Source organism: Condylura cristata, unplaced genomic scaffold (genome assembly GCF_000260355.1).
Source record: "Condylura cristata isolate star-nosed mole 26May11 unplaced genomic scaffold, ConCri1.0 scaffold00032, whole genome shotgun sequence".
NCBI classification, from domain to species: Eukaryota; Metazoa; Chordata; class Mammalia; order Eulipotyphla; family Talpidae; genus Condylura; species Condylura cristata.
In genome coordinates this window covers 14,436,329-14,463,338 of record NW_004567133.1, presented here as the reverse complement: position 1 = coordinate 14,463,338, position 27,010 = coordinate 14,436,329, and the positions used below count along the sequence as shown (strand labels likewise).

General features: G+C 57.5%; 1 protein-coding gene across 1 annotated transcript in view; it reads left to right on the top strand.

Moving 5' to 3' along the window:
* SNX29 (sorting nexin 29) overlaps positions 1 to 27,010 on the top strand; it is a 234,055-nt gene that overhangs the window by 13,096 nt on the left and 193,949 nt on the right. The window contains exons 3-10 of the mRNA XM_004692119.2: positions 3,536 to 3,660; positions 13,133 to 13,313; positions 15,872 to 15,942; positions 17,031 to 17,279; positions 18,323 to 18,689; positions 23,963 to 24,081; positions 25,231 to 25,306; positions 26,834 to 26,916. Of these exons, the coding sequence (XP_004692176.1) occupies positions 13,285 to 13,313; positions 15,872 to 15,942; positions 17,031 to 17,279; positions 18,323 to 18,689; positions 23,963 to 24,081; positions 25,231 to 25,306; positions 26,834 to 26,916 (994 nt within the window). The 5' untranslated portion in view covers positions 3,536 to 3,660; positions 13,133 to 13,284. The remainder of the gene's footprint in view (positions 1 to 3,535; positions 3,661 to 13,132; positions 13,314 to 15,871; positions 15,943 to 17,030; positions 17,280 to 18,322; positions 18,690 to 23,962; positions 24,082 to 25,230; positions 25,307 to 26,833; positions 26,917 to 27,010) is intronic.

The following is a 27,010-nucleotide window of genomic DNA, read 5'->3' as shown; positions in this document are numbered from 1 at the left end:
TAAGAACTGAATCCCTATAGGACTGTGTCTGTTTGAACAATAGCAGACTCTCAAAATATAACTTGAGCCAACTCTGTTTCTTTTTCTTCTAGAAGCTTTGATATTTCTGATCAAAGATAACAACATCTTTGCCTTGCACTGGTGTGGCACCTTGCGTGTATGGTCCCCGGCCCGGCCCTGTGCACACATGGCTTCCTCACCCACTCTGGGAAACAGCTGTCTGCCTAAAAGCTTGATTTTCTTGTTTGGAGCTTTTATTTATTTTTTTAATTTAAACCTGCCTTATTAAGTGCTCTGCTAAGTTAACACACCCCAATTTATTAACTTAGAGTTCACTGAGCTGAAGTGTCAGAGGCAGCCGACCCACCACAGCAAGGCCAGAGAGCATCCTGGGAAGCAGGAAAGACTGTTGAGGAAAGAAAGAGCTGCACTGAAGCAGACGCCCCTCTCATTTTGCAGCATCCTCCTCAAATGGCCAAGGTGGGAAGAGATGGTTCTAAGGCAGTGCCAGTGCCGTGCTCAGCCCGCTCAGCGTTTGGCTCACAGGGTCGGGCAGGCACGTGCTCTTTGATGCTCTAGCCTCCACCCACCTGATTGGGATTACCGGTGGTGCGAGCTCACCTACGAAGCACCTCTCAGCTAAATGTACATCACATCCATTTTCTGAGTTAGGTGTGGGGCAGCTAAGAGGAGCGAGGCGTGGCCCTCGCTGTGGGGAAACTCAAGTTAGCAGGAGGAGATCGCCGTGCAAAGCAGAGTGTTAGCAGAGATTGGCCAAGCGCTGCAGGAGAAGGAAGCTCGAATGAGGAAGCACTCAGGAAGGCTTCCTGGAGGAGGGGAACCTTGAGCTAAGTCTTGAATGACCAGTAGGATTAAACTTGAAGGTGAAGTAGGGACATGGGGAAGGTGTTAAGTAATATCCCTCCTTGAGGCAGTAGCAATGAGGGGGTGCAGCACCACCCTGCCTTCCCTCCCTCCCCTGCTCGCTTGTGTTCTGTTGTGTTAGCTTGGTGTGATGCATCTGGACGGTTATATGCAGTGTTCCAAACTTTGTGCTGCCCCCCTACGTTCCGTTCCTCTCAGGGGCCAGGTGTTCTTCGAGTTGGTGGACGGTTACTCACTTGTCCTCAGAGCCAAGCAGTCAGGGACTGTTGAGTAATCATTGTAGTTGCAGATGATTCATTTAAAGCTGTGGTTTGCTCTGGAGAACTCTTAAGTGTGGCTCAGAGTTTTTGTTTCCCTTCCCCTCAAGCAGGATCTCTTGTTCAAGCTCCATTTTGCTGTGTTTTTCTTTTAGTTTCTATGGAATGTGGATCGTTTTAGTGGGTGACCCAACTCTCTGGGAGCCTGAAATTTGTGCCTGCCTGGGGATGTGGGAAACTAGCATATACATTTAAGAGTGACATCTGCCCAGCAAGGAGGTTGGGGGAATATTCTAAGAACCAGGGTTCAGTGTTCATCACCCATTTACCTACCCGCCAAAATAGCTCTCAAGGAGCACATGCTGTGAGCACATGCACTGAGCCGGGCTGGGGAGCCAGGAAGACAAGGTAGGGTTGGGATGCAAGTAGACTTCCTGTGTGGAGGGCCACCTTTGATCATCTGGCACTTCCTAGAATGCTGGGATGGATTGGTGATGTCTGTCACGGGCACAGATAACAGAAACTGTGCAAGTGCTGTGTATTCGCTGATGCTGCGTTGGGATTTTCTGGTGTAGACACATGACGAGTAAAGGTTGGGCATGGGAATGTTGGTTCCCAACTTCATGAGTTTCCAGGGTGAATATAAATCTGGCTCCCATACCCAGAAGATGAGGAGAGACTGAAGAGGTAGACCACTCCAGATTGGTAGGCGGCAGTTTTAACGAGCAAGGCAACCTTCACACAGGTTTATCTTGGGTTGTGTGCAAGACAGATCTCTACACCCACCCAACATTGTTAAGAGTTTGTTTAGAGGCCTAGGTAGGTTCTGTCATGTCTGCTGTCCACATGGTCTCAGCAGTACGTTATCCTCTCAAGGTGGCTCTTTGGTGGGACAGTGGCTGGCACGTACACTCCAAAGCTGGGGGTGCGATCAGGACTCTCCAACTGTCGGGGTCCATTTTGTGGATCAACAGATGGTCATGTCCTGTTTATGCCCTGCAGTAGGAAGGGAGAAGACTTCACCTTGGAGTAAAGCAAGTTTGTCTTGGTGGTGGGGGTGAGTGGGACTGGGTCTGGAGTACAGATGTTTCTACCTGTGAGTGACTTCAGGAAGTTTTATATCTTAGATAAATCTCAGTTTATCTAAATATAAAATGGAGGTAACAATACCTGCCTTACCTGTGTCATCATGTTGATGAGAATGAGTCAATGAAATCATGGGTATGAAAATGTTTTACTGCCCACAGAGTGGTAACCACCTGCGGTATTATTACTCAGGTGTGGGCTGTGGAACAGGAAATGCCTGCAGTTAGGCGAGGTCGGGCCAGGTGGTGGTGGCCTCAGGGCCTTTGCACAGAGCCCCTCCACCGTGCTTGCCTCTCAGCATGTCCTGTGAGAAGCCTAAGGTTACCTCCAGGCAGGCCACGACTCTAAGCTTGTCCCTGCCCTGTTGCCACCTCCCGCCTCATCCTGTGTTATTTTCTTGTTCTCAACTGAAATGGTCCAGGTAGCTAATTTCTGTTGTATTTCCTGCCACGAGAACTGTGCTAACACCGTACATGGTAAGGTGGAGACCTTGTCTGTCACACCCCCACCTTCATACTCCGAGGCTGGAACAGTGCCGGCTGTGGGGGAGCGGCGCTCAGTTCCTCCCACGAGGCGCAGGAGTGAGTGGGCGGGTCTCCGAGGCCCACAGACCCACTCAGGCCGCCCTCGGAAGCCCTGGGAGGGCAGCTGAAAGTTAAGTGTGATTGCTGTGACCTCCCTCTTTGCAAACATGTCTCCGTGTCATTGAGAAATATATTGGTTATTGAGAAATATATTCAATTAAATGCCCAGTAATTGCGACTTAATTGAAATTTCCATCAGCTCAGCATCTGACTTCAGTGTAATCTCTTACCGCAAAAATAACGAACAAGAATGAGATTTCATATATTTTTTTTTTAGTATATGTAACAGGCCATGAAATTACACAGTGTTTCCAATTTGGCAGCCTGGTGAATTCAATCTCTTGAAAGATAATCTTACTCCATAAACTACTTGTGATGTGAATTAGAGTTGAATTTGTGAATTGGATGCAGTTAACTCCCCTCCCTTCAGCACACTGACTGGTCTGGAAACCGGCTTGCGCCCCCTGCTGCCTGGCACCAGTTCTGTCGCCCGGTGTCTTGTGAATTGTCCCTGGGCTTTTGGGAGTCTGCGGGACTAGGCTGCGGGAGGCTTCCCGAGTGCCCGTAGGGAACACAGAGGGGAGAGGTGTGTGGTGGCCAGGCTGTGCCCGTGACCTGCCGTCAACCCAGCTGTCCAGTGTTTACCTGGCTGCGCCTCTGAGGTGCCGCCGCCCTGGCGGTTTCCCCGCGGCAGGGTGGTGATGAGTCACTGTTGTCCCTCAGGGTGACCTGCCTGTGTGCCCAGTTTGAAGCTGTCCTGCAGCATGGCTTGAGGAGGAGTCGCGGACTGGCGCTCACGGCGGCGGCCATCAAGCAGGCAGCGGGCTTCGCCAGCAAAACCGAGACAGGTACGTGGGCCTGAGCGGAGGGCGGGTCTCTTCTCTCCTGTCTTGGTCGCGGTGTCCTTAGTAGCAGCCAGGGCTGCCGTAGGCGGGCCTGGGGAGGGCGGGGAGCATGGCGGAGCAGAGGCGGGATGTGGGGGTGTCTCTCTGGTGGTCAGTGCTGGGACCGGTGTCTGCTTAGGGACGCTGTCTGCTGTCCGCCGTTCTTAGAGCCTGGGCCTGTGGCTGAGGGCGTTTCCCTGCGTGGCCCGGCCGCTGCTGGAACGTGAACAATCTGTTTTCATTTCACGGGATGCAGAGCCTGGTGTTTCGGAGGCACTTCGGCCTTGAGCAGCAGAAGCCCCGCAGGTTTCTGAGCCTCCATTTCTGCGACGAGCCGCTTTGATGTGGTCAGTATTTCCCACTGCCACGCGCCTGATTCCGGGTGACGGGGCCGGGCTGAGCACAGTCACTGGTGGCACTGAGTGTACACAGCACGAGCCTCAGACATTGCCAGCGGCCCTGGGAGTCTACCGAGCAGACAAGGAGACCCCCGAGATTGCCTGTGACGGGCCCCCTGAAGTCTAGCATGTGATAGAACGCATATGCCGTGTCTTCCCCCACATACAGAAGCAGGTTCTCAAGTACAACTGTAATAAATCAGAGACATTCTGCGGGGTGGGAGAGGGAGGGATCAAAGCGAGGGCGGGGAGGAGCTCAAGGGACTATGGTGAAGGTGCACGGGTGAGTTAGTGGTGGGAATTCTCTGGGAGCTGCACCTGATATAGGGCACATATGAATAAAGAAATTAATTAAAAAAAAAAAAAAGTAGGTTCTTTCGGACCCTCCTGTGGCTGCTTCCCTGAACTCCTGATCTCCCTGGTCACCGAGACGCTGTCCTTGTGACTGCTGAGTGACACGTGTCATCTTTTGCTAGTTCTCATTGCTCAGTGATAACTCAGCGCTGCCGTGCTTGGTGGAGACGCCTGGAAGCTCTCGCTCCGGAGCCCTCACCTCCATCCTGCCTCCGGCTGGTATCTCCCCCTCCTTTTCTTCTCTGACCATCAACAAATATGTTTCATTGCAGCTTATCTTGGTGACATCTGTTGAGGAGCAGAAGGACTGTCTATCACTTAAATAGTCCTGCTTCTCTGTCTTCTTGCTGACACAACGCTTGTGTCCTGCTTAAGAAATTCATTGCCTAGTCCAGTCATAACGAGGCTCTGTGGGAATCTTCTAGCTGTGTCTGACCTTTATTTTGAGCTATTCCGGTCCAGTCACTCTTGTGCCAAATAGCGTGTTGCCTTAATTACTGTATTTTACGAAATGTCTTTATATCTGGCAAGTGTTATGTCTATCAACTTTAGTCTTCCAGGTTGTAATGAGTATTCTGTACCTTTTATATTTCCACATGCATTTTTAAAAGTCATTTTGTCAGTTTGTACAAAAAAACTTGTGGAGTTCTGCTCGGAAAGAATGCCACATATTTTCATTATGGAGTATTCCAGTGCAAGAATGTGTGTAACCTTAATTTAAACTCCGTTATCTCTCAAAAATGACTTTTGTGAACAGCTTTCATTAGACTTGTTCCTAGATAGTTGAGATTTTGTTACAGTTGGTATCTTTTTTAAAAAATTCATTTTTCTGATGGTTGCTTGTATATAGAAATATAGTTGCTTTTGTATGTTTCTTGTTTTATTAGGACCTTTGGGGTATGGGTATTATTGAATACCGGAATTCCTTGTTTTATTACTGATTTTAGAGTAAAGCTTTATCAGATGAAAACAGTGCCTTTTTTAATCTAGTTGCTAAGAATTTTTCTCACGAGTGGATTTTGAATCCCTCCATTTATTGGGATTTAATTTCTTGTGCTAACCCAATCTTGCATTCATAGAATTAACCCAACTTGCTAGTGACATAGCATCTTTATTTTATCATTGATTTGATTTTTGAGTCTTTTGCATGTGTTTAAGCTTGCCTTCTTACTTTCTTGTAATTTCTTTGTCCTATTTTGAGGTCAAGTTGCATTATTCTGGCCTCATAAACAAGCTGGGAATTATTTCCTTTTTCTTTTCTTTGTAGATGAATTTGTGGGCAACTGGCATTTTTTCTTTCCTCTTGCATCTTTGAAGAACCTCTCTTTGTCTTTGACTTTCCACAGGTTTGATGTTGGTGTGTCTGCATGTAAACATCCTTTTATTTATTCTACAGGAATAGTCTAGCTTCCTGGATGTGTAGCTATTTCACAAACAAATGTTGGCAGTTTTTGGTTATTGTCTGTTCACATGTTTCGTCCTCTCTGCCTCTTCTCTCCTTCGGTGCCCCTTCCTGTCTCCCCACGCTGCCTCAGCCCCCAGGAATGGGGACTCGGGCAACCCAGCCTCCGCTGTGCAGGTGCAATGCCTCTGCCAGCTCGTGCTGGCTCAGCCGTGATGCACGCTGGGCTGGTGGAGAGGGTCTCCCCAGCGCCTGCTGCCAGGTACGACCTTCCTTCAAGGGTGCCCCTGGGCGGGCATCGCCCGTCTTCCAACTGGACAGCGGTTCTTGGGTCCCGGCAGCCTGCTGCACCCTTGGGTTCTGTGCCGCCCAGCGGGAAGGGGTTGGGGGCGCCTTCTCCTTTGACCCTGCCGGAGGTCCTGGCTTTTCAGCTCTGTCTCGAGTTTGACCACAGCCTGGGCCTTGTGCTTGCGGGCCTCACGGGGTGCGGCGTGTTGCATGTGTGGAGAACTCAAGGACGTGTGAAACTAGGAGGTGATGTTCAGGAAGGACTCACTGCTGCTTCTCAGGCCGTGAGGGCAGAGGAGATTCAGCTGCAGCCAGTCGGGGCTTGAGCTGGCTCGCACCTGGGCACTTGTGAGCACGGCTGTGTTTCTGCTTCTGCTTTCCCCCTGGGATGTGGTTATGTCGATTTCCTGGGGCTGCAGTCACATATTAGCACACAGTGCTGGCTCTCAGCAACAGAGCGATGCTCCCAGCTTTCTGGAGCCCAGGACCCCAAGGTGTTGGCAGACCCTGGCAACGGTAACGGGCTCTGTGCTTCCTGTGGCCGGCAGCTGTCTTTCGTGGTGAGGCCCGGCTTGCAGCCCACACAGGCTCGGCCTCCTCGGTGTGGCCACAACTCTGATGCCCTCTCTTCTTCGTAGGGAGTAGATCTGGATTTAGCACTCTGCACTCCAGTTGGACCGTGTCTGCACTGATCATGTCTGCAAAATTCTATTTTTTTAAAAAGATTTATTTATGCATACAGAACAGGGGTACAGGCCAGAGGTGTGGAGGGTGAGCAATTTCACCTGCGACAGCACAGGAAGCAGAACAGGCATACCAATGAAGTCACTGCTGAGGGGAGCAGCGGCGGGTCAGGAGAGGTCTGCTGTCTCCCTGGTGGGGATCTAACTCGTGTTGAAGTGGCTGCGCAGGCTTTGTAGTGCTGCGCTTTAACCAGCTGCATAAAAATTTTTTAAAGATTTATTTATTTATGCACACAGAACTGGGGTACAGGCCAGAGGTGCAGGAGGTGAGAGGATTTACCAGAGACAGAGTGGGGAGCAGAATAGGCAGATTGATGAAGTACACTGCTGAGGGGAGCAGAGAGAGAGATAGGAGAGGTCTGCCGTGCCATGTGGTCACCCCCCTGGCTGGGGATCCAACTCACGCTGCAGTGGCTGCGGACAGCTTCACAGTGCTGGGACTTAACCAATTGCACCACCAGGGAGGGCCCCAAAATTCCATTTCTAACTGAAGTTTCACTTGGGTCCAGTGGACTTGAATACAGTGGACCCCGCTCGGTCCACAGCTCATTCCTGGAGGTGCTCCCTGGTGCCTTCGTCTGGCAGACCAGAAACTTTTTTCCCCCTTTCGCACCCTGTGGGAATTCTGAAAGTTCTGCATCCGCTTCTCCCTGGAGAATCACTATCATTGGAGAAAGTCTCCAGGTAAAGCAGTCCTCAGCGACCTTCCGTGTTTCCCTGGTAGCCGTCCCAGCAGGTGTGGGTGGTGTCTCAGCACGCTGCTCTACCCTGCTGGGAGTTTCAGGTCGCTCCCAAAGAAGTCACTCCCGAGCCCCTGCACCACTGGACGGCGCTGCTCCCACAGGCGCCCTCCTGCAGCTGTGCTTCCCCGCCAGACTGTGTGGCGCTGCCTCTTGTCTGCGCGTTGTCTCGGCGCTGAGGGACCAGGCTGTGTAGCTCCCGCACGCCCGTCACCGCCCGGCCAAGGCCGGCTCAGAACCACGGCTCCAAGACCGGCCGTCAGGACCCGCTTGGCTCCCGGGTAGCCGGGCCCGCCCGCTGCGTCTGCCCCGCTTCACAGTCAGTTGGAAGCAGGTGGTGCTAATACAGCCCCAGCTGTAAAATTAGAGACGCCCACTTCCTTGGTCCTCCATGGGGCTTTTTGAGAACGGTTGATTGCATTTAGCTCAAAGCAGAATTCATATTTTGCCTCATTGGTTCACCTTGGGTAACAATTTCATTTCTGTAGAAAATTAATTTTGGAGGAAGCCACATGTGCCAGGAGAACCCAGCCCATCCTTTTTCTCGTGAGAGGAAGTTCACCCACCTACCCTCCCATCCTTAAAGGCTTTCAGTTCCCCCTTCGCATTTCTTTGCCGTGTTCGTGACTCACAGATCCGCTGGTTCTGGTGAAAGAGACCTGGGAAGGAAGGACGTCAGTGCAAGGAGCAGAAAAAGGACAACTGTCCAGGGGCAGTGGTAAACGTCCCGAACAGCTTTCAGAGGCAGGCTGGCCTTCAGGAAGGAGCCAGAAGCCGAGTCACTGGATGCCGGAGACGCCCACAGGGGAGGGCCCTCCACAATCGGTGCGTGAGGACGGGGCCTGTGGTGCTGACCGAGGCGAGACCGGTGTGCAGGGCCGTCCTCGTGAGCCGGGAGTCGGGCCTGGCTGTCTCCCGGGTGACACGCGACCTGATCTTCGGTGCTGTCAGTTTATAGCCCGCAGCTTTGCTGTGCTCCTGTCCTCAGCGGAGGTGGCTTTTCCGCACAGGCTGAGGCACGCCCTGCCGGCAGCGAGACCCTTTTGGAAGCCTGTTTCCTTGGTGCTCGAGTAGGGTCACGCTTCTCGGTGGAAGAGCGCTCGCAGGCTGCTGTGTCACGGGGTGAGAGCTGTGTGCTCTCGGGGGGATCTGAGCTTGGGATGCGCCCCTCAGGTTTCATGGGCACTGGAGGGGAGGCGGGGAGAGTGGAAACCAGGCGGGGCTGGCCCGTGAAGTCTGCTTGCGGGTTCCGGAAGGGCAGGTTTTGATAAGCAGCTAAGCGGTCAGTCGTGGATGGAGGTCTTAGTCTTCTCTACAGCGACCCAAGACAGCCCTTTTCTGGGGCACTTGGATACAGACCCAAGGAACTAGACCGAGCCTGTGGAAAAGGGGCTGTCACGGGGGGTGAGGGGACCTCCAGGCAGCTCAGTCAGACACATGTGCCCCTCACTGGCCTGTTTGCGCTCCAGTCTCTGACTGTAGACTGAAAACTTAGTCTCTGGGCTCCCTTGCCCATGGCTTTCGGCTTGGCTTGGCCAGGGGACGTGGTGAGGAGTTAGAAGGTGGAGGACGGAGGCGGCTGCAGCAGCCCTGGTGCGGGTCCAGCAGGCCCTGCTCACAGCCCGGAGGCCCCGGCCCACCGTCCTCACAGGGTCCGGCCTCTTCCTGTCGCTGCCCTGCTCGAAGGCGCCCGTGGTCTCCTGTGCGGCTCTTCAGCGCTTCCCAAACCTTTGTCAGCGCTCTCATTAACACCCTTCAGTGGTCACCTGGTGTGGCTTCTGTGTCCAGGCCTGGTGGCGGGGCGAGCAGGCCTAGCTAGATGGAGGAGCAGCAGGCAGGGCCCTGCGGCCACGGCTGGGCGGGTGGCAGGGAGGGGGAACGGCGGGCGCTGTAAGCAGGGCAGGCAGGGCAGGCGCTGTGGCTCGGGCAGGCGGGTAGGGTCGGCGCGCTCTCGGGCACGTGCAGGCCTCTAGAGGGAGCAGGGCACCAGGCACCAGGCTCCAGGCGGGGCAGGCAGCCTGCCAGCCCTGCCGTCTCACCCCCGCCTCTGCCTCCCCGCTGTGGTGGTCTCGTCTCGAGCTGTGTCCGGCCAGTCTCCTGGCGGTCTCTAGCTCACACCCCCTCTCCCCGCCCCCGGCCCAGGAGTCCACGCTGACACCCGCGCGTGCCTGTGCTCTCTGGGCCCGGGTGTCCACAGCCATCGGCGTGCGTGCTCTGCGCCACGCCCCCCGGCCCGGCATCCGCGAGACTTAGGGTGTCAGTGGCTACGGGGTGGGGGGCTGGCACAAAGCCCGATTTTCCGTGTGCCTTTCCGTGTGCCCTGCCGTCACGTACGCACGTCTCCGTTTCTTGCTTTATCTCTGTGATCGCCATCCACCCCTGGTGCGATAATTACTTTTTGGTCTATGGCGTGAACAGACCTATTTAATTTTTAAGTTTAAAGCTACCGAAATAATCCGTAGCGTGAGATCATTGTGCATTTGTTCATCTTGAAAACATACCCAGTGAAAAATGACGTATCGTTTCGAGTCACATAGCAGCACACTGGGCAGCTGTGGCAAGTGGGCGAGGCTCTTCCCGTCCGGGCCAGGCGTTGGCAGCCTGGGTTCCTCGCCTGCCCTTTGTACGGGAGGTCGGTGGTACTGAGGCAGAGGGAGCCCGGTTCCCCTCGGAATGAGGGGTGCTACTCCCGGGAGGGAAGGGGTGCTGTCCTCAGGCCTCGATTCGTCCCCCAGCACCTCAGGACCTGCGCATTTCATTTTCTTGCCTCGCCTCGTAGGAAACCCCGAAGGCAGGTCCCACTATCTCCAGCGGACCGAGGAGGAATGGACAGTAGTAGTCGCCCGGGGTCACTCAGCGTATGAGCTAGAATTTGAGCCAAGATTGTTGGGCTCCACAGTATGAATTCTTGAATTCTTGGCACCAGTTGAAGTTGAGGCTGTTAGAAACGTTGCCCAGAGCCTGAGCCATTAGTCATCCTCTGCTCATGAGCATCCCCCCCCCCCAACCCCGCACCCTTCCTGGCTCCTGCTCTTGTGGACAGATGGCTCTCAGGAGTTCAGGAAACCCGAAGCTCGCGCCCACTTCAGCGTTAGCCCCTCATTTCAAAGCGATGAGGTCGCTGGATATTCCCAAATTAAATTATGGCCACCGCGTGCGATGTGCAGGTGACTGCACTCTGAGTAGCCCCCCCTCCAGTTCTGGCAGTGGAAACGGGGCCCTGCTGGGATAATTCTTATCATCAGCAGCGCCCTGGCAAGCTCTGGAAGGATTCTGTAGCAGTAAGCAATTTGTGAGATTGAAAGGTGAAAACGCACCTTACAGGGTTTCGTGTGCATTCAAGGGCAGGGGAGGTGACAGCAGTTTTCCAGAAAGACGGACAGGGTGGAGGTGAAAGTCACGGGTCGGATATGGGCCGGATACACCGCTGCGCGCTGGCATGCTTCAGAGCAAGCTATGGGCCGCCCGGCCGGGTGGTGGGCTCACGGAGAGGGAAGTAGGAAGAGGGCTGCAACTCACTTGGGTGGTGTGAGCGGGCCAGGGGGCTTGGGCAGGGGGTCAGTGTGGTGTTTGGGGTTGTGACAGAGGCCATTCGGAGTGAAATACTCTGTCGGTGGTGGGGTGGTGGCTTCAGGCATTGTAAATGATCCCAGGGCAGACTCCACCCGCAAGTCCGCACGCACTCACACCTGGGTGCTGTTAACAGAGAAAGGAAGAGAGAGAGAGACACAATGATGCTCTTGCAGGAGGCAGTAACGGTCAGCCTGGCCGTCACAGGGGTCGTGCTCAGCCCTGGCACCTTTGGGCTTAAGGAGAGGACTCCGAAGCTGAGCTTGCTTGAGTGACCTGTCCAGCTCGGCCTTGCTGTTCTTCCCACCCGCAAAGTGGGGCCCGCTTAGTGCTGAACTCTTGCTGTCTGCTGCAGCCCAGTGCCCTGGGCTGGTGCTGGCTCCCAGGCAGAATGCCGTCCTCGTGAGGAAGCAGAACTGGGTGTTAGAGCTGCTCCCTAGCCCGGAGTCTAGTTTACGGAGGTGTGGGGTTGCATCCTTCTGGAAGGAAGGTTCAGGATCCTGTCATGCTCTCAGAAGGTCTGGGAGCCTGCGTATTATCTCCTGGCTGTGAGACCCTGGCCAGCTGTAGAGATGCAGGATTTGCTTTTTGGCTATCAGACAACTTTGAAAAAACGAGAAGTCATATCCCCTTCCTCCCACCAACTTCAAGGCATTGGGTTTAGGGGTTCATAGTCAGACAGCTCCAGGGCTGTGCCTGCTTCCTAACTATCGCAGGGCAGGTCATTTCATCTCTTCACACCTCGGACCCTCTGAGTGTTGGGGTGCTGGGAAGGGGGTGAGAACTGAGGCCAGGTGTGAAGTGTTTAGCAGAGGCTGGTACACAGTTAAAGTGAGTTAAAGCCCGGTAAGCAGTGCAGCTGGTGTTGTTGCTGTTATTACTGGCAGCGTGTCAAAGTGTTGATGAGCCAATGTTAAGTGGATCACATAATTACGTATATATTGAAATTCCACCTATGGAGAAATCTACGTGCCTGTGGGTAAAGGTGGGATGCGAGGAGATGCTGACTCCTTTAAGGATGAAAACACCTTGCCAGCTTTCCCTTCAAGCCTTGAGTCTGTCCCTACAGTAACTTAGCGTCTGAAACAAGGACAATCAGTTATGTGCAGAGATGTTCAAGCAGTGTAGTGGGGGAAATCCAGTGTCTCATGTTAGTTAAATTTTGTTTAACTGGGGAACTATCAAAAATTATGTTTTCAAAGATCTTTAAGCACTACACGGAAACGTGCATGATCCAGACAAGAAACAAGTCAGGGTCCATGGTTACATACATGCATCTGTTTACGGCTGCATTCACGCATACATGGAATCAACATGCATTTCTGTGTGCTGGTAACTTACAGCTTCCAACCAACTGACGTGACTTGGTGACTTTACATGTGCGGGTTCTTGCACTGTCCAGAGTCCATCTCGGGGGCCAAAGTCAGGATGAGCAGGGGCTGGTTCTTTGTGGAGGCTCCGGGCGGGCGGAATGGGCCCCTCGCCTCTCCCTGCTCTGGCTCTCCTGGGGCTGTGGCCACATCACTGCAGCCTCCCCCGCCCCCCCACCCCCCAGGTGGCCTTCTCTGCCAGGTTGCTCACCCCCTCTAGAGGCTGGCACGTGACTGTGTCCACAGAGACTCCCAGGACGATCTCCTGCCTCCGGGCCATGACCTGAAGCCCAGTCACTGGCCCCAGGGAGGAGGGTGGGGTCTCAGTTCACCCCACCACAGATACCAGCTTTGCATAAAATGGGAAAGTGCCGAGAACCGAGGGAAAAGCTGGCAGGTGTTCACAGCGGCCATCTCTGAGTGTGGACTTGGGGCCACTTGTGGGCGCACCCTCCTGTCTCTTCCTTTTCTGTGCTGAGGAAGTCACACTCCGACCACCCTCAGAAGTGCCCAGGGAGCCCTGCTGGACACGGGGCGCCCGGCCCCGAGTGATGGGCCCTTCTCCCCACAGAGCCCGTGTTCTGGCTCTACGTGAGGGACGTCCTCAACAAGCACGAGCTGCAGCGCTTCTACGCCCTGCGCCACATCGCCTCGGACGTGGGGCGCGGCCGGGCCTGGCTGCGCTGCGCCCTCAACGAGCACTCGCTGGAGCGCTACCTGCTCATGCTCCTGGCCGACCGCGGCAGGCTCAGGTACGGGGTGGGGCTGGGGCGGTGGGCTCAGCTGTGGAGGGAGGGGGCATTGGGCATGGGGGGCAGGCCGGGTGTCCAGGCCCACGCTTACCTTTCCTGAGTCCCTCCACTGGGATGCGCGGGTTCCCCTCTTAACATCCCCAGCTTGTTGTGCTGGGGAGCGTGGCTCTGAGGGTGAACGAGGGGTGTCCATGAAGGGCCCAGCCCGCCCTGCTCAGAGCATGCTCGCCACAGCCACCGGCGCCTGGGTGGGAGTGGGGTGGGCGAGGGGCCTGCTCACAGCCCGCTCGCGGCTCCTCAGGCAGGTGGTGCCTTCACGGTTGTCCTGCCTCGTGGGCTGGGGGCTTTCTTCTGTTTCAGGGGTGTTAATCAGTCCATGCTGACTGGGGGAGCACGAGAGTAGTAAGTAGGGGGTCATCTGTTACCGAGAAATCCTGACTCTATTGCGTGTTCTGGACCATGAACGACAGCGCACGCTGAGTCGGTACAGGCCAGGTCACGCTGCCGCAGCAGGTACCCCGGGAGCCCCAGCTCCTGTCTTTGCTCCATGTGTGTCCTGGGCATAGGAGTGTCGTCTCGGGCCCCCGTTGGCAGAGGCGCCATCTGATGGCCAGGCAGGAAAAGACGTGGCCCAGCTCCACTCCAGCTCTTAAAGCTCCTCTCCCTGCCTCCCCCAGCCGCGATACCTCCTCCCCTCTCTGCTGACATTGCACCGGCCAGGCCCCGTCACACCGCCCTTGGAGGGGACTGGGTCTGAGGTCCGAGCGCCCCCGCCCTGGGCGCAGGGCTCAGGGCTGGCCCTCCACACAGGCTGTGTTACCGTCACGCCTGGCAGTGAGCCCGCCCCTGGGACCGCCTGTGCACACCTGTGGCCTCCCAAGCGGACTCTGCTCCCCTGCTGGCACCTTTTCCCAACCTTGTCATGATTATGGTCCCTGTCTCTGGCGCCTCTTGTCCCCCTGAGAATGGCGGGCTGGACTACAGCGCTGAGGCCCTGCGGGCGCCCACACCAGCCGCGCCCAGACCCACAGCGACATCTGCTGTCGCTTCTTCTGTGCTGCGTTCAGCCCTCTGACCTTCCTAGCCCTGGGTGCCCGGGTGCCCTGGCTCAGCCTCCTCTTCTGTTCCTCCCTGCCCGTGCTCACCTTTCTACCAGGAAACCGCTGGGCATTCTGGGGTCGCACGCCAGGCTCGTGAAACCGTCCACCCACATTCCCTGTAGCGCTTGTCCAGGTGATGCTTCGCCTCTGGAGCTCAAGGCGGGGTGGGGGCTGGCAGGGGCTGGCAGCCACTGCGGGCTGCTGGCGTCTGACTTGGAGACCAGGGAGCTCTGTGCCCCTCAGCCCTGGCCGGCTTCAGCTAAGGAGGGCTTATTGACTTTCCTTAAAGTGGATTTTCGCCAAGCTCTTCCTGGCACACTCAGCGCTGGCTTGGGCGTAACAAGGCCCAGTTGGATTCTACCTTCTGGTAAAATCATAGCGCACTTCTGAGTCACTAGCTGCTTATCTGACACGATGTGGGAAGTTTCTTCACATACGTGAACACTGACTCAGATTTTTAAAAAAAAGATTTATTTATGCATACAAGAACTGGGGTCCAGGCCAGAGGTGCACACCAGGGCGAGGTGTGTGTGTGTGTGAGAGGATTCACCAGACACAGAGTGGGGAGCGGAGCAGGCAGACGGACTGACACACACTGGGAGGGGAGCAGCGGGAGACAGGAGGGGTCTGCCGCGCCCCGTGTGTCAGCTCCCTGGCCGGGGATCGAACTTGCGTTGCAGTGGCTGCAGTGGTGTCACAGTGCTGCGCTTTGACCTGTTGCGCCACCAGGGAGGGCCCTGGCTCAGACTTTTAAAGACCCACCACATGGGGAGTGAGCAGTCTGGCTGCGATGCAGCCTGAGCACGGGCTTGTGCTGCCGCTGACACGGGTGAGTGCGCCGGCTAATGCTGGGTCACTCATCACCGAAGCTGTGTCAGTGAACACGAGTTTGCGGCCTCTAACCAGGCGTTCTTGGACCTGGCGGGGAAGTCGGGGAGGGGCCGAGTTGCTGGCTGCTTGCTCATCAGGAGGTTGGGTGAGGGCTGCGAGTTGGGCTGGGACCTGTTTCCAGGCCTGGCTGTACTTTGGCTTGGGCAGACCCTATGCCCCTAACTCCCCCTCCTGCGCTGAGATCAGTGGGACCGGTTCAGCTTCCCTGGCCCTTGAGGGGTAATTTGGGCTTTGGGTCTGCGGCCCCAGTCGGTAGTAATGGTGCCTGGGTGATGGCACCCCAAAGGCTGGCATTTTTTGAAATGGTCTCGTGCCACCAGGGGCAGGGGTGCCGTGGGCCACCTCGGGCTCCCCGTCTGTCTGGCTTCAGTGGAAGTCACCTCTCTGACTTTGTTCGATGCGCTTCCCTAGTGTGCTCACACTTCCCTCCTTGTCCATAGCTTCAGCCAGCAGAGACCTCACGTGTCCCGCCTGGGGGACCCAGGCAGGGCCACATAGTGGAATTACCTGCAGTCGGTGCAGAGAGCCACGGTTCAGAGCTCCTCCCCTTTCTCTCTCCGCCTGCAGCACCTTTTACGAAGACTGGTCTTTCGTGATGGATGAAGAAAGGGCCAGCATGCTTCCGACCATGGCAGCTGGTAAGCCTGCAGAGCCAGGGCGGGGCACTGTGAAGCTTGGGGTGACCCTGCCAGGGCGAATCTGTAGCTGCCATGTGCTCAGATCTCCCTGTCCCCTTCCGATGTGCCAAGTCATGGCCACGGCCCTTCCTTGAGTGCAGCTGAGAGCTGAGGGCGCGTTTCTGGAACTTACCCCTCCAGAGAGACTGGGGCTAAGAGCTTGGTGATGTCACGTCGGGGGAGCTGGAGGTGGGAGGCCTGCTGCTGGCGCCTGGCTCTGCCCCTCGCTGGTGGTGCCCTGGGGCAGGTGACCCACCGGCTTTGTCACCTTCACTGTCCTCCCTGGGAGTGGGAACCCCAGTAGACGCAGCGCCTCGAGGGCACTGAGAGAATCGGATGAGCTGGAGTAGGGTTCATGTCACGTTGAGGCGAGGGCCCCGAGCGATGGCCACTGCACTTTGTTCAGTACCTGATCATTTGATGCTCGCAAAGGGGTGTCCAACAGAAGTGGGCAGATGGCTTCCAAATCCTTTGGTGCCGCCTTCCTTTTATTCCTCTCCTGAAAGTCACACCAAATCCCACGTACCGTGGGTTACCTCATCCAGCCCATCAGCGAGGGGCGGTCAGGGCAGGCCCTTCAGGCTGCAGGGAAGCCTCTGCCCACAGGAATGGTCCTGTCACTGCGCACTGCTGATCTGAGCTGGGTGTTTTGGTGGGGGGTGGTCTTTTTGGTCTTTAATACTTAGACCCCGAGAGATACCCTGCCCCCTTTACAGAGCAGGAGACAGAAGCCCCAAGAGGTTGTCAGTGACTTGACCCAGGTCTCATTGTAGGTGGCAGTTCTGGGGTTCAACCTGGGCAGTCTGGCTCCAGAATATATACCTTTTAGCCCCCCACCCCCTATTGGCTTCTTATGAACAAATGCTGGAATGAGTGTTGGGGAGAGAACTGGAAAGACTCACCTGCTGTGACTCACGGCCAGCGTCCGTTGACCCACTTTGGTGCGATCCTTTGTCAGTGTTGTGACCTGTCAACCTGCCCCGTTTGTCATCTTGGAGGTGTGAGTGTCCCACAGCAGACACAACACAACTTTTCCTTTCGGGGGGCAGGTCTGAACTCCATACTCTTCGCCATCAACATCGACAACAGGGACTTAAACGGGCAGACTAAGTTCGCGCCGACCGTCTCGGACCTCTTGAAGGAGTCCACGCAGAACGTGACCTCCCTGCTCAAGGAGTCCACGCAGGGAGTGAGCAGCCTCTTCAGGGAGATCACGGCGTCCTCTCCGGTGGCCATCCTCATCCGGCCCGAGCAGGAGACCGACCCCCTGCCCGTCGTGTCCAGGAGCGTCAGTGCCGGTGAGTGGGGGGCGGCCGGGGCAGGCGGGCTGGTGCCGGCCAGCGGCTGCGGCCAGGCAGCCACACCTCGTCCCGCGGGCATGCCGGGAGCACTGGGCTCTGAGGCACTCGCGTTTCAGCTGACGTTCACCATTGTGTTCATGTTCGTGTTTGGGGTGACCCCGAGTCACCCTGGACAGCTCAGTAAGGGCAAGCGGAGGGCCCTTCCTGGTGGCGCAGCGGGTTAAAGCGCAGCACTGAGAAGCTGGCTGCAGCCACTTCTCTTCGATCCCCGTCCAGTGGGTGGCCCACAGGGCATGACGGACCCCTCCTGTCTCCCCGCCGCTCGCCTCAGCAGCGTACTTCGCCCATCTGCCTGTTCTGCTTCCTGCTCTGCCTCTGGTGAAGCCTCTCGCCGCCCCTGCACCTCTGGCCTGTACCCCAGCTCTCTATGCATAAATAAATAAATTTTTTTTTTAAGATTTTATTTATTTGTGCATACAGAACTGGGGAACAGGCCAGAGGCTCAGGTACAGCGAGAGGCTTCACCAGAGACAGAGCGGGGAGCAGAACAGGCAGATCGTCTCAGTACACTGCTGAGGGGAGCAGCGGGCGGGTCAGGAGAGGTCTGCCGCGCCATGTGGTCACCTCCGGGGCAGGCGGGGATCGAACTCATGTGGAAGTGACCTTAGCTTCTTAGTGCTGTGCTTTAACCCGCTGCGCCACCAGGGAGGGCCCTAAATAAATAAGTCTTAAAAAAAAAAAAAAAAGAACAAGCTGAAAGTGAAGGTGTAAAGCGGAGCGGAGTCTCCTTCATTCATTCATTCCATCCTTTTTTCTTGCAGCTACTTATCTGATCTTTCTGTGTCTGAGGAAGGCGGCTTGTTAGCCCTTAGCCTTCAGATTCCTGCCCCACCCCCAGGATTTAAACAGAACCTGCATTTATCAGTTTATCTTACAAATTACTGTTCACTGGGGTAGTGGAGTACCCCAAGGTAGAGGCAAGATGCACAGTCACCCTTTTATCATGCCTGCTTTTCCTCCTACCTTTTTCTTTTTGCCAGACGCCAAATGTAAAAAGGAACGTAAGAAGAAAAAGAAGGTGACCAACATTATCTCATTCGACGATGAGGAAGACGAGCAGAACTCCGGCGATGTTTGTAGAAAGACCCCGGCCGGGGAGAGCTCTGAGGAGAACTCCGACCGCTCCTCGGTCAACATCATGTCGGCCTTCGAGAGCCCCTTCGGGCCGAATTCCAATGGGAGTCAGAGCAGCAACTCCTGGAAAGTCGACTCCCTGTCGTTGAATGGGGAGTTTGGATACCAGAAGCTGGACGTGAAGAGCATCGATGACGAGGATGTGGATGAGAACGAGGAGGACACGTATGGGAGCAGCAGGAGGCGCGCGGGCCGCCCAGAGTCGCCCGAGAAGTAGGTACCCCCAGCCGGGCTCAGTGGCTCCCGCCGCTGTGTCTTGTAGGTTGGGTGAATCAAGAGCGTCTAGGCCTTCGCCCATTTTTTAGCCCTTGATTTAGGAGGTGGGAGGGTGCGTTAGCTGCTTGAGAACTGGGAGGGGAAGGAAGTATAAACCAACTTGCCCAAAGTTGGTGCCAAGATAGGTGGCCCAAAGACCTTTCTTTACAGAGGTACCTCCCATCTCTGGGGCGCGGGTCTCCTCTGGTCTCTCACTTGCCACTCACAGGGAGCTCAGGAAGGCGCGGTATTTCTAGAGGCTGCTCCCAGGCTGGTTATTTCCCAGTTTGTCTGCAGAGGCGCGAAGAGCAGTGACTTTGCGCTTGCCACCCTACCTGGAGTTGCTGCAGGGTTATCCCGAGGAAGGGTCTGGAGAGGGCCCAGAGCAGAAAAACACATTTAGGGGCTTGGATGGCAGAGACAAGACCACTGCGCAACCCTTTCCTAGCTACGTGGCCCAGGCTGGACAAGCTACTTCCCCTCCTGGAACCTCAGACCTATCTGAGACCTGGGAGATGAACGGTGCCTCCCTCATAGTTGAGTTACGGGGTCTCCACATGTGGGGCCTTTGGCGTGAGTGCACGCACCCACAAAAGAGTGCCACCAGCTGGTGCTCTGATGCCTCGTGTGGTGACGCCTCAGCCTACACTTACCCTCAAGGCCAAGTCAGTGTGCCAGATGAGCCAGTTACCTTCACTCAGGCTGCGTGCCCGGAGCTTCCTCCTGCAGCCGACTGAGACCCAGTCGTGAGCGGTGCAGTGCAGACCCTGCAGGCCCAGGTGGCTCTGGCGGTCGGTGTGTGTCTCTGGCCGCAGTGCCTAGGCCTGTTTTTGTCGTTTGACTTTCCCTTTTGTCCTCATCCACACGGATACCAAGTTAGTAGTATCAGCTTGCCGGTGACAGCAGCGTGCGATGAGCTGCTTCTGGACCTCATGCCTGGCACTGCTCTGGGGAGGCAGCGGCTGTCCCCGCACTGGGTGGGCCAGGGACCTGCCCTTCCTGGGAGCTGAGCGCTGGCTTCCCACAAGCTGGGGCTCGGGCTCGGTGCGGGCGTGCGTGCTCCAAGGCTCTCGTGTGTTTTCCATGTTCCACACATTGTGCATAGTGGCTGGTTGGTTTCAGCCAGATCCACACGTGGTTTTGGAGCCCCTCACTGTGGCTGAGTGTGCAGGTATCTAGGTGGTTGGCTTTTTAAGTTTTTCTCTTCTTCGGTATTAGCTGTTCTGAAGTGAATGCTTCGTGGACAGGACAAGACTTTCTTCTAAGCACCTGTCAGGGCATCTTCCCTGCAGCGTTGCTGCTGCTCGCAGCAGGAATGTGATCGGGGTGCAGTCTTGTGACGGCTGGACTAGCTGGGGTTCTCCAGAGAAGCAGAACTGGTGTGTGTGCACGCACGCTCGCTCACTCGCCTGTATCATCTAGGGAGATTAATTTTAAGGAATTTGCTTCTGAGTATGGACGCTTGGCAAGTCCAGGACTGCAGGGTAGGCTGGCCAGCTGGAGAGATGGGGGCAAATTGCAGTTGGATTCCAAAGGCGGACTGGAGCAGAATTTCTTTTTTAAAAATTAAAAAAAATTTTTTTATTTGTGCATACAGAACTGGGGTATGGGCCAGAGGTGCAGGGGTGGTGAGAGGATTCACTAGAGACAGAGTGGGGTGCAAAACAGGCAGATGGACGAAGTACGCTGCAGAGGGGGGCAGTGGGGAGACAGGAGGGATCCGTCATGCCCTGGCCGGGGATCGAAGAGAAGTGGCTGCAGCTAGCTTCATGGCGCTGCGCTTTAACCCGTGCACCACCAGGAAGCTTGCTGTTACTGAGCTGTTTTTAGGGTGACTCAAAGTCACCCTGAACTCAAGCATGAACATGAACATCAGCTGAACATACGAGTGCCTCAGAGTCCATGTTTCTTCTTGAGGAGAACCTCAGTCTTTTGCTGTAAAGGCCTTCAGCTGATTGGATGAGGCCCACCCATGTTTTGGAGAGTGATCTGCTTTATCCACAGTTTCCCCATGTAAGTGTGAATCTCGTCTTTTTTTTTAAAGATTGATTTTTTTATGCACACAGAACTGTGGTATAGGCCAGAGGTGCAGGAGGTAAGAGGATTCAGCAGAGACAGAGTGGGGAGCAGAACAGGCAGAGTGAGGAAGTACATTGCTGAGGGGAGCAGCAGGCGGCCAGGAGAGGTCTGCCGCGCCATGTGGTCACCCCCTGAACTGGGGAGCGAACTCTCACTGAAGCGTCTGTGGCTCTCTTGCAGTGTGGAGCTTCAACCTGTTGCACCACAGGGAGGGCCCTGAATCTCATTTTAAAAAGACCTCCCCAGAAACATCTAGAATAACTTCTGACCTACTCTGTTGCTTGGCCCAGCCAAGCTGACCCATACTCTTGGCCATCCCATCTGCCTTTCGTTCTCACTCTGGCCTTTAGGAGCCACCATTTGCATTGTGTGTCTCGGGTGGATGCCTGCCTGGGTTGGTTCACTCCTTGGGCTTTTTGGCCTCAGACGCAGCCATCGCTCCCCTCTGCGCTGCTGCCAGGGAGGGTGCGGAGCAGGGGGCCGCCTGCTGCCAGCATTGTGATGTGTGAAACACAGAGCAGTCAGGCTGACTCGGCAGGGGCCTCCCAGGGAATATGGACAGCTGCTCCCTGGCACGGAGGTGGGCTTGGTCGACCCTCCGCCAAGCCTCTTTGAGGGCGAGAGCAGTGGAACGATGAGGTGCCCTTGCTGAGTAACGCTTTTATTTTGATTCTTTGCCAGTGTTCACATGAAAGGCCCAGTGGCCTCGAGGGCCAGGGCTTTAGCGGTTCACCTGCACAGCCAGGTGTAAAGGAAGGTGGCCAGGCCCAGGGCGCACCTGGTGGGATGGGCGGCGCCTCTGTCACGGTCAGTGCCCGATGGGCTTTCAGATGCTGTTAGCCAGGGGAGGGCTCGACAGTCAAACCACTTCTTTGATGACGGAGGACAAGTCTTTCCCCTCCTGCTTCCCCACTTACCCCAAGTGTTGGCTTTAACTTTTTTTCCTAAGGAGCGGCTGATGTCTGTATCCCAGGCAGGAGTTGCCCCGCCACGCCACACGCGCGGTGGGCACCGGGGCGGGAACGCTGCTGAGAAAGGGCGCGGAGCGCAGGGAGCGGGCGCCTCGTCCCGCGCGTGCGCAGTGCGCCAGGCACCGGGCGGCTCGTGTCTGCGAAGGTTTCGGGCGCGCCCCGGGCGAGTGCCCCTGCGCCCCGGGCGAGTGCCCCTGCGCCCCAGGCTCTGGCACATGGTCGGCGCTTTGCCCACTGAGCGACGAGGTCGGGTGGGAGCCTGGGGCCTTGGGGACGGCCCCGGTGGCACCCCCCAGGAGCCCCGCGAGGAGGGCTGCGTGTAGGCGCCAGAGTCTGCTTTAAAGAGCAGAACCTCGGCCCTACCGCGGCCCGGGGGAGCAATGAGCACGGTGCTCGGCATGTGGCCCTCAGTGTGGTGACATCGAGCGCCTTCGCCTTTGTCTTAGGTGGTGAGGAACATCCAGGGGAGGATGCCATGCTTAGGAACGATGTCGAATGCAAAAGCCAAATGCGCAATCCTCTGGGTAGTTTCACCACAGCCTGGCTGTGGAAGAGAAGTCCGAGGAGAGAAGCGACGCTGAGGAGAGGCGAGGGGCGCAGCTGTGTTTGGGAGTTTCACCTCCAGTGTCTTTTCTAATGAAGAGCGGGGTGAGCGCCCTCTCCTGGCTGCGTCGCCACCTCAGGAGTCACGCTCAGGCCTCCTGTCCCTGCCCGGTGGCCGTCTGCCTTGTCCTGGGGCCAGACCTCAGCCGGCCAGGCTTGGCGGCAAGACCCCCGGCCTGGCTGGAAGCCCAGAGATTTCCCTTAGGAGACACGGGAGGACGCTGGCTTTCCCACGCTCTCCCGAGGCGCCTCTGCCAGCCCCTAGTGTTGGGGCGCCAGCCGCCGGCTTGTGCACAGGAGGGGGTTCAGCCTGTTGGACTGGACTGGCCGGGTTCGGGGGGGTTCCGCACCCACAGCTGAGTCTCGCAGTGCGTTTTGCCTGCGCGACCACCGGCTGTATTCTGTGAAATTCTGCTGGCTGTGTTTGCCCATGTTCCTTTGCTCCGGCCAGACCTACGAAGGGAGGAAGCTGGAGGGGCGAAAAGAGGCCTTCACCTGACAGCTCCTGACAGTGGGGCCGCCAAGCCGCGCCCTCCGGCCAGGCCTGCCCCCCAGCTGAGACTCCCTGCTCTTAACAGTTTGCTAAAACAAGAGAAAAGAGAAAAGCCAGTAAAGACCGCCGAGGGCCACAGAACCGGGACGGTTTGCTCCCTGGCCCTTTACAGAAGTCGCTGCCCGGCTCTGCGCTCGCCTGGGCTGCCCTGTGCGCCCGGCCTCTGCCAGCCTGAGGGACCTGATGCTCCCGCATCTCAGAGCCTTCGCCCCTCGCCCCTCGCCCGCCTTCCTCCTCTGTTGAGCAGGTGGATCATCACCCCCTTTGAGTAGGGTGGATCATCACCCCCTTTGGTCTTTTTTATCAGCTGATTTCAAAGTGCTTTTGTAGACCCCGGGGCGCTGTACAGATGCGCCGAGTGCTCATCTGTGTCCTAAGGCTGCAGCGGGCAGGTCCCGTCTGAAGGAAGCTAAACTGAGTGGCCTGGCAGCTTAGAGAGGGGGCAGCCAGTGTGTCCTTTGTGGGGAAGGTGTACCAGATCACACGAGCTGGCTAATGTTTGAGCTGACCCCGCTCCTGGAAGGGGACCCAGACGCCTCTGCTTCTGCACACTCATCAGGTTTGAGAACCAGAGGGGGGGCCTACCCCAGGTTGCCAGGCAGCCGCTCCAGCCCAGACGCCAGGCGCCACCTCCTGCTCCAGCCCTTTGCACAGGCAGCTTCCTCCTCTCCACCCCCTTGTCCCACCTCTTCGCCAGGTGACCCCAGTGCTCCCCGAAGCCTCCCCGCCCAGCCCCTGTCTCTCCGCTGCCCCTTCACACTTCCTGGCAGCCCCCACAGAACGCGAGCTCCAGGGTGGGTGAGCTCTGCCGGCTCTTCTGCCAGCACAGTCTGTGCACGCCGCTGGCACACAGCAGGCGCTCAGTGGACGCTGGGAGGCTCCGGGCTCCCGGAGGTCGCCTGTTTTCAGTCCCGTCATGGTCCGCTTGGTTCCCAGGAAGGACCTTGGAGAGGCCCAGTGGATGCCACGGTGAGCGGGAGCCTGGGGCCCTGGCGTGGTCACGCAGCTGTGTTCTTTCCCCTCAGGCCCCTGGACGGGACCCCCTGCTCCTCCCAGACGCACAGCTGGGCGCCGCTGCAGGTGCTGCACGGGGACGCCGAGGTCCTCTTCCCGGTCAGCGGCGTGGGCTCCTACAGCCCTGCAGGTGGGTGTGGGCTGGCGACCTCTGGTGTGAGTGAGACTGGCCAGGCTGTCGGCACGGGGTGGGGAGGCCGCTGTGGAAGACCCCTGAGCAGTACTGAGCTGGTGAGTGAGGAGTGGGGGAGACTGGGTGCTGCCGGCTCCCCACCCAGCTCCGAGGTTACAGGAGGGGTGACAGGGAGCAGCTTTACAGGTCACGGGTCGTTGAGAGGCCGGGGCACCCCAGTGAGCTTTCTGGCAGGTACTTGGCAGTGTGGGCCCAGCATTCACGGTTGAGGTCCTCGCCAGAGGGAGGGCTTGGGTGGACCGTTGCTGAGGCCAGAGCTGGAGCTGAGACCTTGCCAGGTTTTTCAAGAGAACAGGGTCATGGAGCCAGGCCCCGGCCGGGGCCCCGGAGAGAGCGCCGAGTGGGGGCTCACTCCGCCTGTGTCGGCTCCAGGAAGGCCGGGAGGGGAGCGAGGGAGGTGCGCCTTGCGTCCTCTGGCGGCAGCTGAGTCGGCTGGGGGCCGAGAGCCAGCGGGCAGTGGGCTCGGTAGGGTGTGGCAGGCTCCAGTGCCGTCCATGTCACAGCCGAGAAACCGAGGCGCGGCTGACTTGTTAAAGGCTGGGAGCAGGGGTTTGAGCCCAGACACTCAGACAGAGCCTGGACCCTTACTGAGCCCGACACCAGGGAGCAAGGAAAGAAGTAGACACTTCTCAGTTCCTCCTTCCTGCTTGAAAGCAGGAGAAGGCGAAACAGCGGGTCACTGCAGCCGGCTCCTCAGCTGCCTTTCTCACGCCAGGGGCTTTGGGGCTTTGGACAGCGGCGCCTCCTTTCCCGGCAGCGCTGGCCGCGCCGCCCTCTTGTGGCCCACTGAAGCCACTGCAGGCAGGAGCCCTTTGTCCTGCCGCTGGTGTGCTCCTCCCTGGCTCTGAGGCTGCCCGGGGACCTGGACTTCAAGGTAACTCCAGGAGGCTCCAGGTTAAGTGGGAACAGAGGGCCTCCTCTCAGTGATGGTGCCACACATGAGGTGACCCCCGAAGCGCTGTGTGGGTACCAGGTTCGGGAAAAATCTCCAAGTCAGCTGACCGCAGAGGAGCCAGAGTGCGTGTGCCCCTGTCTCGGGTGAAAGCAGGCTCCTGACTCTGTCTCTCTGGTCGCCCCTGTGCACAGATGCTCCCCTCGGCAGCCTGGAGAACGGGACGGGACCTGGGGACCACCTCCTCCCCGAGCCTGGGCCTCGGTACAGGTCAGTGTCGGCAGGCTGAGTGGCCCTGGGGCGGAAGAAGGCGCTGCCCACGCCCGGCGTCTGCAGGCAGGAGGCGCTGAGGGGGCGGCGGGCCTGGCGTCTGTCTGGTTTGGGCGCGGCCGCAGGCTGCCACCAGGGCCCTGCCCCGCGCTGCGTCACCGAGTTCTCAGGTGTGGCCTGGGCCATCGCTGGGAGCCTCCTCGCGATTCACGTCACTTTAATGTTTGATAGTCACATCGGCGACTTACACTAACGCGCACGCTATAAGCCACTTCAGCGCCGAGTTTGTGGGGGCTCCCGCAGTGAGCCCCACGTGAGTCTCCTGACAGGCAGAGCGGCTGGGGCCCTCCGCCCGGCTCCCTGCGGCACGGGCCTGGCTGCTCTCACAGTTTTGCCTTCGTGGCGTCAACTTACTGGCTCAGGGACACAGTGCACCTGCGTTCGCACCCGTGGCTCCAGCGTGGCACCACCGGCCGCCCCAGACCATGCTGGGTGCTGTGGGCTCCCTAAAGAGATGGGGTTGCTGCTCTCTGAAGTGACCCCAGTTCTCTGGGCTCGAACTAGTCACTACTCTCAGCAAACCCTGCAGCACACGAGTCCTTTTGATGTTTATTTTAGAAAATGTCTAACTTAGAAATGCAGCAGTAAGCGAAGAAATAGCGCCCAACTCTCAGCTCCAGCCGGGCGCTGGTGTTTGTTCTGGCGCTGGTGTTTGTTCTGGCCCTCCTGGAGGGGCGCGTGTGTGTCGTGTGTCTCTGTGGACATGTCTGTGTGTCTCTGGGTGTCTCTGGGTGTGTCTGTCTCTGTGTACATATCCCGAGTGTGCTGTCTTTACAGAGGGCAGTGTTGGCCTCCACGTGGCGAATGCTGAGTGCAGGTGCGTCAGTGGGAGTAGTTAGGGCCTCCCACGCTGCTGTGAAGCCCGAGCCACAGCTCCCGGCGGGACGCAGGCTGAGGTCTCTCGGAGCCTCTAGCCACAACATTTTTCTCAGCCGATCAGTTCCCAAGTTGGCTCTCTGTGCCCTTGGGAGAGGCCTGGCCCAGTGCGCACTGCCGAGGTCAGACCCAGCCTGGCCGCAGGGTCTGCAGCCTGGGGCTCATCACTGAGCAAAGGAGACCGGTATCCTCGTCTCTGCCCGTAGTGGGCGTCAGCTGCGCTTGGGAGCCAGTTGAGGCAGCAGGGTCACCGAGAGAGAACCTGAATGTGAAACATGTGGCCCTGAGTGGACAGTGAAGAGGCACATTCACAGCCTGCGAGGAGAGCAGAGCTCAGGTGTCTGCCCTGGGTGTGCCATCTGGAGGCTCCTGAGTGAGGCCGCGGCCCGTGCCAGCAGGCGGGCGGACGGATGGACGGACGCGCAGACACGGGGTCTGTGGGTGGCAAGGGTCGGCTGTCACCGCCAAGGGCTGCCCCTGTCCCTGTGGCGGGTGCACCCCGATAAGCACGGCACCCGCTTGTCTTCTGAATGGGGAGGCTGTGTGTTTTCTGGCCCTGGGTAACGTCCTCCTCTGCCTCTCTGCCCCCAGCGTGGAAGCCAGCCCCCCAGGCCCGGGCGGCCCCCTGAGCAGCCTGCTCCCGTCGGCCCCCGTGCCAGAGTCCATGACGACCCGTAAGTACCTCTGCGCTGCTCACCCAGCCCGGGCGCCCGCTGGGCTCACGCACCTGGCCTCGCGTGACTGTGGGGTACAGGCGGGTCTGCGGCT